Source organism: Aotus nancymaae, unplaced genomic scaffold, assembly GCF_030222135.1.
Source record: "Aotus nancymaae isolate 86718 unplaced genomic scaffold, 86718_ANA_hifiasm-v0.15.2.pri h1tg000003l, whole genome shotgun sequence".
In the NCBI taxonomy this organism is placed as follows: Eukaryota; Metazoa; Chordata; class Mammalia; order Primates; family Aotidae; genus Aotus; species Aotus nancymaae.
The window spans coordinates 62,887,078-62,901,190 of record NW_026988414.1 but is presented as its reverse complement, the minus strand read 5'-3'; the positions used below and the strand labels follow the sequence as shown (position 1 = coordinate 62,901,190).

The 14,113-nt window shown below is 39.2% G+C and overlaps 1 protein-coding gene across 32 annotated transcripts in view; it reads right to left on the bottom strand.

Annotated features, from left to right (window-relative positions):
* The window catches only part of PTPRD (protein tyrosine phosphatase receptor type D), a 1,411,192-nt gene that overhangs the window by 426,142 nt on the left and 970,937 nt on the right, over window positions 1–14,113 (bottom strand). For all 32 annotated transcript variants that reach the window (XM_064381700.1, XM_064381675.1, XM_064381734.1 and 29 more), the window contains one exon: window positions 5,285–5,451. In XM_064381700.1, the coding sequence (XP_064237770.1) occupies window positions 5,285–5,348 (64 nt within the window). In that variant the 5' untranslated portion in view covers window positions 5,349–5,451. The remainder of the gene's footprint in view (window positions 1–5,284; window positions 5,452–14,113) is intronic.

Here is a 14,113-nt window from a genome sequence, read left to right as displayed (position 1 = left end):
CACAGAGCAAAAACCAAAATCTTTTTAATGAGATATGTTCCTGGTGTGAACTGACTCTGCCTACTGAAATGTACGAACTTTAATAACATAAGAAAGTTACTCTTTCCATTCCTAACTTCATTATGGAAGATTTCACCAATTGCTGCAAGATGCAAAAGGAATCATTTGACCTGCTTCAACACCATCATTTTTCTATTCCTTTAAAAAAATGTTTTTGGCCAGCATGGTGGCTCATGTCTGTAATTCCAGCACTTTAGGAGGCTGAGGCAGGTGGATCATTTGAGGTCAGGAGTTCGAGACCAGCCTGGCCAACATGTTGAAACACCGTCTTTACCAAAAACACAAAAAATAATCGGGTTTGACGGTAGGCACCTGTAATCTCAGCTACTTGGGAGGCTGAGGCAAAAGGATCTCTGGAATCTGGGAGGCGGAGGTTGCAGTGAGCTGAGATCATGCCACTGCACCCCAGCCTGGGCAACAGAGTAAGATTCTGTCTCAAAAAAACTAAAAAAATAATAATTTCTTTTTCTGCAAGATATTTCCTGGCCATATCAATGGCCACTCACTCTCTCTCTCACCATGCTCACCTCCACTTTCAGCTTTCTGAAGAGGCAATGTATGACTATTTACCGACAGTAAATTTCTATAGTTCCTTCCTGTGAGCTGCTCAATAAAATGTACATAAGAGGCAACAGTAAAAAGAGAGGAAACACCTTCTATTATCCATTCTACCCAAGCCAAATTACTTTTAAATGTGAAATTCTAAGAAGTGTTTTTTTAACCATTTGACTAAAACAGATATGCTTTATATCTCCCCTCCTGATCTTCAGTTTAATGCCCGGAAGCAGGAGTTTATAAGAACTACATACAGGACTTGACGGAGAAGCAAGTTGGACACTTTAACTTCCTACAAGAAAACCTGGCTTATCCACCATCCAAATTTTGATAATTTGTAGGTTAAATTAACCAAAAAAAATTAGCACAGTACCTCATACATGTGCTCAACAAAAATGTTTGCTAAATCTTGTTGAATAAAGAAATAGTAACAGCTAACATTCATGAAACAGCTACCTTGTTTTATTTGCTGATCTACCAGTTTTATTTCAACTCAGTAAATCCTCGCAAAACCCAGGAGTATGATATCAGGACCATCACTGTCATCCCCATTTTAAAAATAGGAAAACTGAAGCAAAGAGCATGACTGATCAAAATGACAAAGACAGAGAGGAAACTGAGGCTAAGAGCATGATTTACCAAATGACAGCCAGAGTTGAAACCCAGACTGCGGCTTCAGAGCTCACATTCTTCACCATTCCTCTATGCTGCCCAGCAGGAAATACTCAAGGTAACAAATGGTTATCTTACAACACAGATGTCAGTCTATGCTCTAATGTCAAAGAAATAAAGAAATTCCATGGGCTACTGTGATACAATACCAAAGGAAGCTGAGGAGGAACTTACTGCTTCCATAAAGGACAGAAAGATTGAGAGTATACAGTGACTGCAGCAAGGCTCTTTAACAATGAGGAAGGAGAATGAGGAAGTATTCACAATCTGAAGTGGAAAAATGACAAAAAGCAACAAGTAAACAGATGAATTAAATCATCTGAGGAATTAAATTATCAAGGGTATGTTTCTACAATTTTGAAAAAGTTCTATTTCTGAGACCAGGGAGACACTCAAGTCCAACTATAATGACCACAGGGTAAACTCAGGTCTAGAATGTAACCATCTGCTGTAAGTGGTTTTGTTAAGAGTGAAACTGGTCTGACAAAGAAGATGCTAACAGCGGGTGTTTGGTCTGCATTCAGTTTTTCTTACATAGTTAGTTAGTTTTGTTGAAACGAAGTTTCATTCTTGTTGCCCAGGCTGGAGTGCAATGACATGATCTCGGCTCACTGCAACCTCCACCTCCTGGGTTCAAGCGATTCTCCTGCCTCAGCCTCCTAAGTAGCTGGGATTACAGGCATGGGCCACCATGCCTGGCTAACTTTGCATTTTAAGTAGAGACGGGGTTTCACCATGTTGGTCAAGCTGGTCTCGAACTCTTGACCTCAGGTGATCCACCTGCCTTGGCCCCTCAAACTGCTAGGATTACAGGCGTGAGCCACTGCGCCCGGCCTAGTTGTTTTTTAAAGACTGGTAAATAGCAAACTAAATTTATGTATGAAATACAACAGAAGCTATTGTGAAAACTCATCAAGAAGAAAAACATTCACCTGAGGATTACATTACTATAATCTATATGAATCTTGAATTTGCATGCATGTTACAGCTGAATTATTCTCAGAGCACTACCTAAACCAGAAAGCTGGTTGGTCAGCCCTGAAGAGCTACTCATGCTGCTTGAACAGAAGTTGCATATGCCTCTCCCTGAGATCAAAGCTCTGCTGTCCATACATGCATTCCAGAAACAACAAGCAAAATCATCTGGGGCCTTCAAGACACAGCAATGAGCAGAAATCAGATACAAACACACGTCTAGCTTTTTAAAATAATAGTGGATATGTAGAGCATATTAAATTGGCAACGGCAAAGACTATAATTTTCTACTGAGGGATATTATCACAATTTTTCAACCTAGGTTTGAACCAACGCTCATAAGAGCTCTTCTACTTAATGCAACATCACACCCAGTACTTTGCTATGACATTGCACACAGCAGATTATAACTCTGACTCCCAGGCTTTTTGGAGTTAATCATTTCAAAAGAGAGTGAGTTGAACACATTAAATTAACATGGCAAACTAGAGTGGCTTCTTTCCATTCCCACCATATAGTCTTCTTTTTCAAAGGAGGGCAAACATTTGAAAAAATTATTTCAGAGTTCTAAGGCTCTGACAAGCTACTATTAATAACTCTTGATCCTTTGGATAAATACAAAACACAGTTAGGTACAAGGGAAAATAAGGAAAGCCAGATGTGCTAACAAAGGCACAAGGAAACAAACCAGTGACTCAGGCAATAACAGCCTGAAAAATAATATCTTTATATGATAGTGAAGACATCAAAGTTTTCTTTAGTGCTACTTATAACTGCATTTTTTATTTCAGTGTTTGAAGAAAAGGTAATGACAGAATTTGATGGGTTACAATCTGAAACCTATTTTGCCAGTTGTTTTTAAACATTTTTAGTGACTAAAATTATACCTCCAACTCTACCGTGTACTTTCATAAATCACAAGTATCCTCCGGTAGATTGCAAATGGATGGTCCCGCTTCTTTTAAAATGTACCTTAAAAGATGTGGTTAAATTTTCCTCTTTCCTCAATAACTTTCAGAATACGCATGCTATTCGAGAGTGCCAAATGAATCTGTGAAAAGGAAAATATTCTACATGGAGGCTGATTAGACAAGGACAAAGCAAATCAAAATTGATTTGGCAAAGCTGAAGCCTGTTTCCTCTTTTTAGCTGTAATGGGAAGGGTGAGAGGGAGTAGATTCTTTTTCAAGGGACATCTTGAGGTTGAAAGCTGATATCACAAAATATATAGCATGATAAGTATCTTAATTTAACTAAAAATTGCTAACAAGGGCCTTTGTAATTTCTTTTCTAAGACTACACAGCATAAGAAGTGTGATGAAGAAGAAAGAGAGGAAGAGAGAGGAGAAAACCAGTAGGATCATGGTTATCTGCGGAAAAGATCGTTTTTTTCAAACAAAAAAGTATTCCTTTCTAAACTCTTCACTTCTGTCCTCCACTTTTCACCAGAGGATTATGCAAAGGCATCACTTCTCAGTAGAAGAATATTTGTTCTTATTTGGAAAGGTAACTTCATGGGTATACAATAATTATATCTAGTAACTTTTAAAAATCTCTAGCTGTGATCTGACGTTAAAGTGGGCTCCCAGGGTCTAAATGGGCTTTTGCCAAAAATTAACAATGGTGAAACAACTTACTTTTGCACTCTAGCCAAACAAAAATAATAAAACCATAGGCTCAATTTCTCTTTAATAAACTAAATTTAGATTTTACTTTTAAAGTAAGTTTTGACATAAATGGCTTTAAAATAACAAGAACATCTTACATTTGGGTCTTTTCCCAGTTAATTATTTGCTGGCATTAGACTAGAAATTCCTTGGCTTCACCTTAAATTGACACTCCCAAGTGCTAATTAGGAAACTGTATACATTATGAACCAGGGAATGTTATGCTTAAAACATGCATGTTACATATGTATCTTATTATTAATGTTATTCCTTTCACTTCTCAAAATATCTCTTTAGAAAATAGAGCTCCTATTTCAATGAAGCAATTGGCAGCTCCTGAGGGAATTCTTGTCAAAATGCAATTAATAGGAAGGGGCCAAGATGACACAGGATCCCTGTCTTGGAAACATCCTTAACATGAATCAAATTGAATCTCACTGAAATAGTCAGTGGAGAGAAATGTTAATGACTGCAGATGTTACACATTTTACTCATACCAGGGGATTCCCAAAGAGAATGGCCAACTCATGTCAGAAGTAAACCACTACCGAGGAACCACACATGTCAGGGAGTACAAGCCCAGGACATGCCTTTCTCTAGTACTATCTCTTTCAAAAAGCCACGGACAGATGGGAAAACAAACACATGTAAACAAGGTAGACCTAATGATTTCCTAATTAGGAAGAGATGTGATCTTCTCATTAATTGTCACGCTAATTGACCACAATAGCAGTTTCATAAATGGCGTCCAGTAATCCAAACTTTGGTGTCTCTATTCCACAGAATTCTCCTCACACTTCCAGACCCTTCATCCAGCCACAAAGTTGTCAGTTCTGCTTGATTTGTTTGAATACTGTACTTGACGACAGCTGTCGGAAACAGTACATTAGAACAGCTGCTATGACAGCTACAAGGGGCTTGGAAGTTTAATTAGGCTCAATGTGACATTGTGCATTTTTCTAAACATGGAACGATCCACAAAACTGAAGAAATTTCGAGTGGGTCTGAACAATGTTTACTTACTGGCACCACCAACTGGTTAACCTCAGTTTGAGTTCTATCATCAGTCTCATAATATCTTTGCTACCAGGCTGATAAAAGGTATAAAAAATAAAAAATAAACAGGAGGAGCAGTTAGACGCACAAGAAAAGGGGCATTAAAAGGGAGAGGAAATGGTGAGGAAGTCTCGTCAATAATCTCTTTCAAAGGTTGGCTGGTAGCCAAGGAGCATCCCACAGTGTCTCAGGATTTACTTCCAAAGGAAATGTATTCAGAGGCCCTGAGCCTGGTGCCAACTGCAAACAAAACCACTCATTATGGTCACAGCCCCCTAGAGAAGGGGAGAATGGCTTACTCTCAGCATCCGCGCGGAGGAAGAAAGTGAGGAGCAGCAGCAGCAGCCTGGCTACGTGCACCATCCTGCAGCTTGGCAGCAGCGTGCGCGAGCAGCTTGGAATCACTGCCTCCGGAGCCACAGCGAGTCTGTCCGATCTGAAATTTCAGCTGGAACACTTTCAGAGCCTGAATGCAGGGAGGAAGAGAAAAGAAAAGGAAGTAAACACAAAGATGCTTAGATTTCTTACTCTTTCCCCCTGGTTCCATCACAACCACCACGACAGACACAAGCCACTGCAAATACACAATCAATTGGAACTGTTATGCTTTGTATTAGGAAGGAAATAACTTGGTTTGTAAAACTTGGGAGTCTTAGAATATCTAGGTTTGTGTTATGTGGGAGCGCTCGCGTTTCCAATTTTAGGCCCTCCTAAAGCCAACCACCTTGAATTTCATTCTTTGCTTATGCCACCTTTTGGGCAAAGCACCTGAAAAGTAACTGTCACTTCTTAGGAAACATTACGTGACTACATCAGCGGAAAGCAGCACACCAGTGCTATGAGAAAGATTTAAGAGAAGTTCCTCCGTGCAGGATAAAAGTCTGTTACTGACACAATAATGGAAGCTACTTTCTTGGCATCACGTGAAACTGACAGGGGTAATTCAACTTCTCCAGCTAAACAGTACAGGTTAGAATTTTTTACACTAGTATATTTGGCTTCTTCCCTGAAGACACATTAACATTCAAATCTAGTTTGACTTCAGTAAGTCAAAACAAGAGTTAGCATGAGTCTCTTTGATTTAACAGAATTTTTATATGCCCCCTGGGCAAGGGTTTAATTTCCTCAATCTTCTCTGAAGCCACAAACTATTTTTGGAGCACCTACTGTGTGCAAGCCATCAACAGTGACAGCGCAAGGTGTCTTGAGGCACAAAGATGAGCCAGGTTCTATTATTTTTGTTTCCAGATTAGTAGGGAAAATAAAGTAGGTATACCAGATGACTAGTACAATTTAATCAGTGATGTGTGCCAGGAAAAAATCCAGATTATGCTATAAAAGATTCGCTCAATAATGACATCATGGAAATAGTCTCAAATTTCGCCTTGAAGTTTAAGCAGGATTTTAACAAGATGATGAAAAGGCACTCCAGGAATTCTATGCAAAGGCAGGACAGTGGGAAAGGAACTTTGGAAAAGGTGAGTTTCCTGGTTTGGTTGGAACAGGGCCTCCCAAAGGTCAGCATGCATCAGACCACCTGGAAAGCTTCTCAGAACAGATAGGTGGGCACTACCCTCAGAGTTCGTGGGCGAGTAGGTCTGTGGTGGGGGTCCAATAATTCAGTAATTTGCTTTTTGTTTTTTGTTCTTGAGACAGTCTTACTCTGTCACCCAGGCTGTATGTAGTGCAGTGGTACAGCTGTGGTTCACTGAAAACTCTGCTTCCTGGGTTCAAGTGATTCTCCTGCCTTAGACTCCCAGGTAGCTGGGATTACAGGCGCCCACCATCATACCCACTTAATTTTTGTATTTTTAGTAGAGACAGGGTTTCACCATGTGGTCCAGGCTGGTCTCGAACTCCTGGTCTCAAGCGATCTGTCTGCCTCAGCCTCCCAAACTGCTAGGATTACAGAGATAAGCCACCACTCTTAGCCTCCCAAAGTGCTAGGATTACAGGCCTGAGTCACAAATTTGCATTTCTACATGTTCCTGGGTGATGCCCATGCTGCCAGTCCAGAGATCACACTTTGTGAACCTTCTGGTTGGAGTCATAGGAAACCATCTTCTATTAGGAAACCTAGAGGATGAAACAAAGGAAAATGGTTCAGAGTCGGGAGCGGTGGCTCACACATGTAATCCCAACACTTTGGGAAGCCAAGGCAGGTAGACCTCTTGAGGTCAGGAGTTCAAGACCTGCCTGGCCAACATGATGAAAATCGGTCTTTACTAAAAATACAAAAGAATTAGCCAGGCGTGGTGGCACAAGCCTGCAATCCCAGCTACTTGGGAGGCTGCGGCAGGACAATCACTGGAACCCAGGAGAAAGAGGTTTCAGTGAGCCGAGGTCCTGCTATGCCACTCCAGCCTGGGTGACAAGTGAGACTTTGTCAAAAAAAAAAAAAAAAAAGGCTCAGACTTAAAAAATAATAATAATAGGACAGAGGCAGTGGCTGATGCCTGTAATCCCAGCACTTTGGGAGGCCAAAGTGGGCAGATCATGAGGTCAGGATTTTGAGACCAGCCTGACCAACATGGTGAAACCCCATCTCCACAAAAAATTCAAAAATTAGCCAGGCGTGGTGGTACCTGCCTGTAATCCCAGCTACTCAGGAGGCTGAGGGAGGAGAATCATTGAACCTGGGAGGTGGAGACTGCAGAGAGCTGAGACTGCACCACTGCACTCCAGCCTGAGCAACAGAGCAAGACTCAAAAACAAACAAACAAACAAAATAGGTCGAAGAGAGCTTTGGATGGCGATCTAAGTCAAATGGCCTTTACGCAGCAAACTACAAAAAGAACTATTTAATGCTTTAGAGCATTAAATAGAGGAACAACATGGAACTAGGCTTTGAAAAGATTAACTGACAACTGGATTAGGGATGATTTAGAGAATGGTATTAGGCCGTAGCAAGAATTCCAGGTGAGAAGTATACAGGACTTAAGAGTAATGGTGGTCCTGGGGGAAATTAAGAAGCAGGGAGGCAATGACTGACTGGTTCTAAGCAATCATTTGAAGTATGATTCTTCACATGTTAAATAATTGTGCCAATAGAACCTTCAATAAATCTAGTACAGCCTCTAATACAGAGTACACTCTTAATGAAAAATTAAAAAACGGAGAAAGTAGATCACATCCTATTGCATCCTCCATCTCTGCAGAAAAAATGTGAGAATGACTATCAGTATTCATTTGCAAAATGAAACTGCATACCTTTTTTTATACTGGAATATTTGAAACATATACAAAATTTTTGACAGGAAATACTAGAGATATTTAGAAATAACCTAATCCACTAAAATAACTTGTACTTTAAAAAGAACTGTAATGTAGGTACCATAGCACATCTTTGCTGAAACTGAAAAGCATGAGAACAAAAAATTTTTTTAAGATATAATTTTTTATTACTATTCTTGAACAGTTTAAATGTAGGAAACATAAAACTAAAAAGAAGGAGAGGAATCACTCTAATTAGCATTCTATTAGATAGCATTTTTTTAAACAGTGGGTGGCATGAAGAAGCAAGTTGTACATGAAAAAACTTCTTCCTGCATCCAGCTATTCCAAGTCAGCTACTGTTATCAATCCCCTCTGAAAAACAACTTATCAAGCAGCTCACAGTTATCAAATGTTAAAAATCTCGAAAGTTCCTAGGAAAAGTGCTAAAGGAATCAGTTCTCCCCTCCCCATCCCCCTCCTCCCGCTTTCACTGCTCCCATCCTCATGCCAGCATTTCAAATGACAGCAAAGTCCAGGAGACATCAGTCCTGTCGGACTCAATTTGTGTCTGTGCAAGCGTATCAGAGCCAACTGCTACATAATGACTCTGTGATCACAGAGATGGAGACCTATGAATGCTCACTGAGGGAAGAAGTGATTTGGCTTCTCCTCCTACTCAGCTGAAGCGCATAAGAAGACTGAATTTTTCCAATGAACCTTTAAATGTTACTCCTGGACATGCAATGGTGATAGGATCTAGCTCTCTAGAAACGAATGCAGATATGAATATACATATTTATGCTTAAATGGGTTGTGCCCAAAGGAGATCAGAAGAATAAAGATAAAATCTATTCTAAATGTTCATTCCGGCTAATCTCCATTCCTTATCTTGTTTATTACACAGCAACACTGCCAAAAGAGAAACGCTGGCTGCCTATCAGTAAGGTGGAATTTAAATTTAGGAACAAAAATGGGAAATGGATTCTTAAGAGAATAATTAAGACAAAAATAAAGAGGATGAAAGAATGTCATAAGTAGTTTCCACTAATCTAGAGTAAGGGTTGCTAAGTACTCTGGAAAAAAAAAAAAGCAAGGAGGTTCAGTGATACTAAAAGTACCATGTTGGCCAGGCGAGGTGGCTCACGCCTGCAGCCCCAACGCTTTAGGAGGCAGAGTCAGGCGGATCACGAGGTCAAGAGCTTCGACACCATCCTACCCAACATGGTGAAACCCTGTCTCTACTAAAAATACAAAAATTAGCTGGGCGTGGTGGTGCCGCACACCTGTAGTCCCAGCTACTCGGGAGGCTGAGGCAAGAGAATAGCTTGAACCCAGAAAGCAGAGGTTGCAGTGAGCACACGTTACTCAGCATTTGTCCAATAACAGCAGCAGAGGCCAATCCTTTGATTTTTATATGTTTTGCTCCTTTTTTTGAGACACAGTCTCGCTCTGTTGCTCAGGCTGGAGTGCAGTGGCCAGATCTCAGCTCACTGCAACCTCTGCCTCCCAGGTTCAAGTGATTCTCCTGCCTCAGCCTCCTGAGTAGCTGGGATTACAGGTGCGTGCCACCGCGCCTGGCAGAGTCATGGTGAAACCCTGACTCTACTAAAAATTCAAAAATTTTGGTCAGGCTAGTCTCAAAATATTGATCTTGTGATCTGCCCCCCTCGGTCTCCCAAAGTGCTAGCATTACAGGCATGAGCCACCATGCCCTGCTCTCCTTCTGTCTTTCATCAGCAGGGACATGCAGATAGAACTCAACCATGTAGATGAATTAAAAATAAAATTTCAAAAAATTTAAAACCCTCTGGTTTCTAATTTCTTATACCACAAAGATGCTATGAAACAGTAATTTTGCTGATCTCCAATTAACTCAACATTTGCTTCTGTATGTATATGTACGTGTGTGGTTAGAGAAACTAACCGTTCAGAGGGCAATGCGGTGCATGTAATACAATTTGAAATGGAACAACAAAGAGTGTACTTGCCCAAAAGCCTTAACAAATCACGGTTTCAAGTGATCACATAAACTGACACCCATCCAACCCTTTTTCTTCAACTTACCAGTGTAACACTTTTCTGTCATAAGTATATTCATATTCAAACTAATATGAATGTTGAAGGATTTGTACTATTTTTTCAGCTTTCCATACTGCTGATACTTGTTTCTAAATACTGTATTAAAACTGTCTTTAAAAAAAGACAAACTGGGGCCAACAGTACCTTAGAAAATGGCTGATTATATAGGCTTTGTATGGGAAATGCAGAAAGTTAGCCTGGAACATCTTGCCATACCAGAAGCAAGGAAATTTACAAAACTACTAGACTATATTACAAAAAAAAAAACAAAAATACAAGATGATGAGGTGCCTATCAGCTAAATGTAGGAAAATCTGAGTGACAAAAATAACAATAACTGCGGCTAGGCACAGTAGCTCACACCTATAATCCCAGCACTTTGGGAGGCCGAAGCAGGTGGATAATTTAAGGTCAGGAGTTCAAGACCAGCCTGGCCAACATGTAGAAACTGTGTCTCCACTAAAAATACAAAATTATTGGGGCGTGGTGGAGCATGCCTGTAGTAATCCCAGTTCCTTGTGAGAATGAGGCAGGAGAATCACCTGAACCTGGGAGGCAGAGGTTACAGTGAGCTGAGATCGTGCCACTGCACTCCAGCCTGGGCAACAAGAGCAAAACTCCATCTCAAAAAAACAAAAAAAAAAAACACAATAACTACAAAGAACTAAAACCAATTCAATTACAATCTATGAGTTCCTAATTTTAAACATTTCACTGGTTACTCTAGGAGAAAGTTAGAGAACTAAATCATTATTCTGAAAACAGGGACAGAAAAGGAAAGATTAAGCATTTAAAAATAAATAAAAATAAAACACTACTGCTGTCATTTAAAACTAGGTATCATTGTTTATCTGCATTTTTCATTTTTCTGTCTAACAAACCCATCCTCTCAAGTCCAGACATCTCAGAAGCAATAATATCATAATGATATTTAGCCTGAACATACATGCATAAAGATATGCACTAAGTTGGGGGATGGTATGGGAAGGAGTATGTCCCCAAATGACTTCTTTTTATCCACCTCCCAAAGCATGCCTCTGTAAATCAACTGAATGTGGCTTCTAATTATTTATGAAAAGGATCCATCTATACAAAAGATGTGCTGCTAGGACTCTCCAATTTGTAAAACGGACAAAAGCAGGGCTGCTCTGGCTGAAACTTGAAGGAAGGGAGAGGCCTGGAGCCTACAGCAAACCGGGCAGAGGCTTCGGAGGACACCCCAGGAACTCCCTAGGTCCTCAGTGTCCAGCTACAACACAAGCACATGAAAAGAGAAGAGAAACCAAAAGCAAACTTTCAGCATTTCACTCACTTGTGGATTTTCCAAGAGAAGGGAGCCCTCTAAATATTTTAACGTGGTATAAAATAAGAATCTTCCAGTGCTATCCGATATAACTTTCTGCAGGATAGAAATGCTTTTTATCTGCATTGACTAATAACTGACCACTTTAAACATAGCTAGTGCAACTGAGGAAGTAAAGTTTTTATTTTATTAAAGTTTAAGTTAAATTTAAACAGCCACATGCGGCCAATGGCTACCCTATTGGACAGTACAGACTACAGCTACACATTTACAGTGGTGAACAGAAAGCTGGTGTTTTTTCTGAGGTGTAGACTGAAACAATGAGGTGACAATTCTGAGTTCTTGTAGTCCTTGTCTTCCCAATAATCAGACTCTAAAGATTCACTGTGTTATGTAAGGCCACTGTTTAACCAGTGGATCACTCACTCACTGATACGGTTTGGCTGTGTTCCCACCAAAATCTCATCTTGAATTCCCATGTGTTGTGGGAGGGACCCAGTGGGAGATAACTGTATCATAGGGGCAGGTCTTTCCTGTGCTGTTCTCATGATAGTGAGTAAGTCTCACGAGACCTGATAATTATGTAAGAGGGAGTTTCCCTGCACAAGCTCTTTTCTCTTGTCTGCTGCCATGTGAGACATAACTTTCACCTTCCACCATGATTGTAAGGCATCCCCAGCCATGTAGAACTGTAAGTCCACTAAACCATTTTTTCTTCCCAGTGTCTCAGGTGTGTCTTTATCATCAGTGTGAAAGCAGACTAATACACTAACCCATCCATGTCCCTTATCCTGCCAAATAAAAAATTTTTTTCATTTTTTTAAATTACTCCATAGACTGTAAAGTGAAGATCAGTCTACAACCCATACCACCCTGAATGCACCTAATCTCATCTTCTGATCAAGAATGTAAAGGGAAGATCAGTAAGTGGTTGAGTGTATAACGGAAAATGTCTAAATAGAAATATTGTTAATGAATGTTCCTTTAATATTAAAGAAAAAATTATGTTAAAAATGGGGTTTCATACTTTATCGTATTTCTCACTACTGAACAGGAACTTCTGGCAGCTAAGAATTGCCACACTATAGACATAAAAGATGAGCACACTTCTATACATCCTCATGAAATAATCTGTATAGTTGTATAGTTTTTATAAAATGGCCACATTCAATTAATATTAGTGAGGGATATGGAAAAGGCATTCTTAAATACATGCAGGGCACCAAAAGCCTCAATGCCAATTAAGGAAAAAGTACTAAGAAAAGGAGCAATTGAAGAAGGTTACTGAATTAAATAAAACTATGGAAAACAACCACAAACTAGACACCTCTGAATAAAATACTCAAACCTAAAAATATAAGAAACTATTTTCATGAAAGAAACTCACACATCTTAAATTTATACTCCACATAATTGGCACATCAAATCAAAAACTGCAAATTTTTCTGTTTTGCCCTAAACATATTTTTATGACAATACCTTAAGAAAAAAACAAGAAGTAGTTTATGAGCTATTAGATATAAATACAAAGTGATAATTCAATCATCTCATTTTCAACTTAGGCTATGTCTTAATATGAAAACCCCAGGTGACTATAAACATGCAATGATTCTTTGAAGAGATCAACTGAATTATAAGAATATCCAAAGAGTAAAACAATTCATATCAATACAGACACTTAAAAGATCTCTTATTATATGCCTAATTCTAATACACACAGAAACAAGCCAATAGCTATTATTCTGAGCTTTCTATAGTGTAACTCACTTTCCAAATTATTGTCAATGCATCTCTGTAAGACTTCAAGTGGCTTTACATTGGAGGCACATATAAATATTAGTTACTTTCAAAGATGGCAAAATGACATTACTAACTTTGAATGTTTCTTTCTCCTTTGGGAAGAAAAAATGAAGTAAGAGAAATGAACAGAGAGGAAAAAAACCTCATCTCCCTTTATGTCTATTTTTCCCCTACAGATAGAACTGTAACTCTGATTTGAAAAGAAAAATGACTTAGAAAAATATAAAATTTCTTTCAGTTATTACTGCATGTCATGGCATCTAACTAGTTTGATGTGATGCCAGTGGAAACTGGCAATAAAACAGTTAAAATACAAATCTGGGCCAAGAGCGCTGGCTCAGGACTGTAATCCTAGCACTTTGGGAGGCGGAGGTGGGTGGATCACCTGAGGTCAGGAGTTCAAGACCAGCCTGGCCATCATGGTGAAACCCCATCTTTATAAAAAATAAATAAATAATAAAAAAAATAAAAAATAATAATAATAAATAATAATTTTTAAAAATTACAAATCTATTCAATATCCTGTTGGAACTCTAACATTTATTCCTTTCTTCCAAAAAGACACTGTAAAAGTGAGAAACTGATCTTTCTCACAAAGTGAAGACAGATATGCAACCCAGCCTCTTTCCACTCAAACAGAACACAGATTCTATTATTTTAATCTTGGGCAGTTCTTTATGTTGAATAATTTATTAGGATATTTTGCTCAACCAATTAAAAGAAATAATTA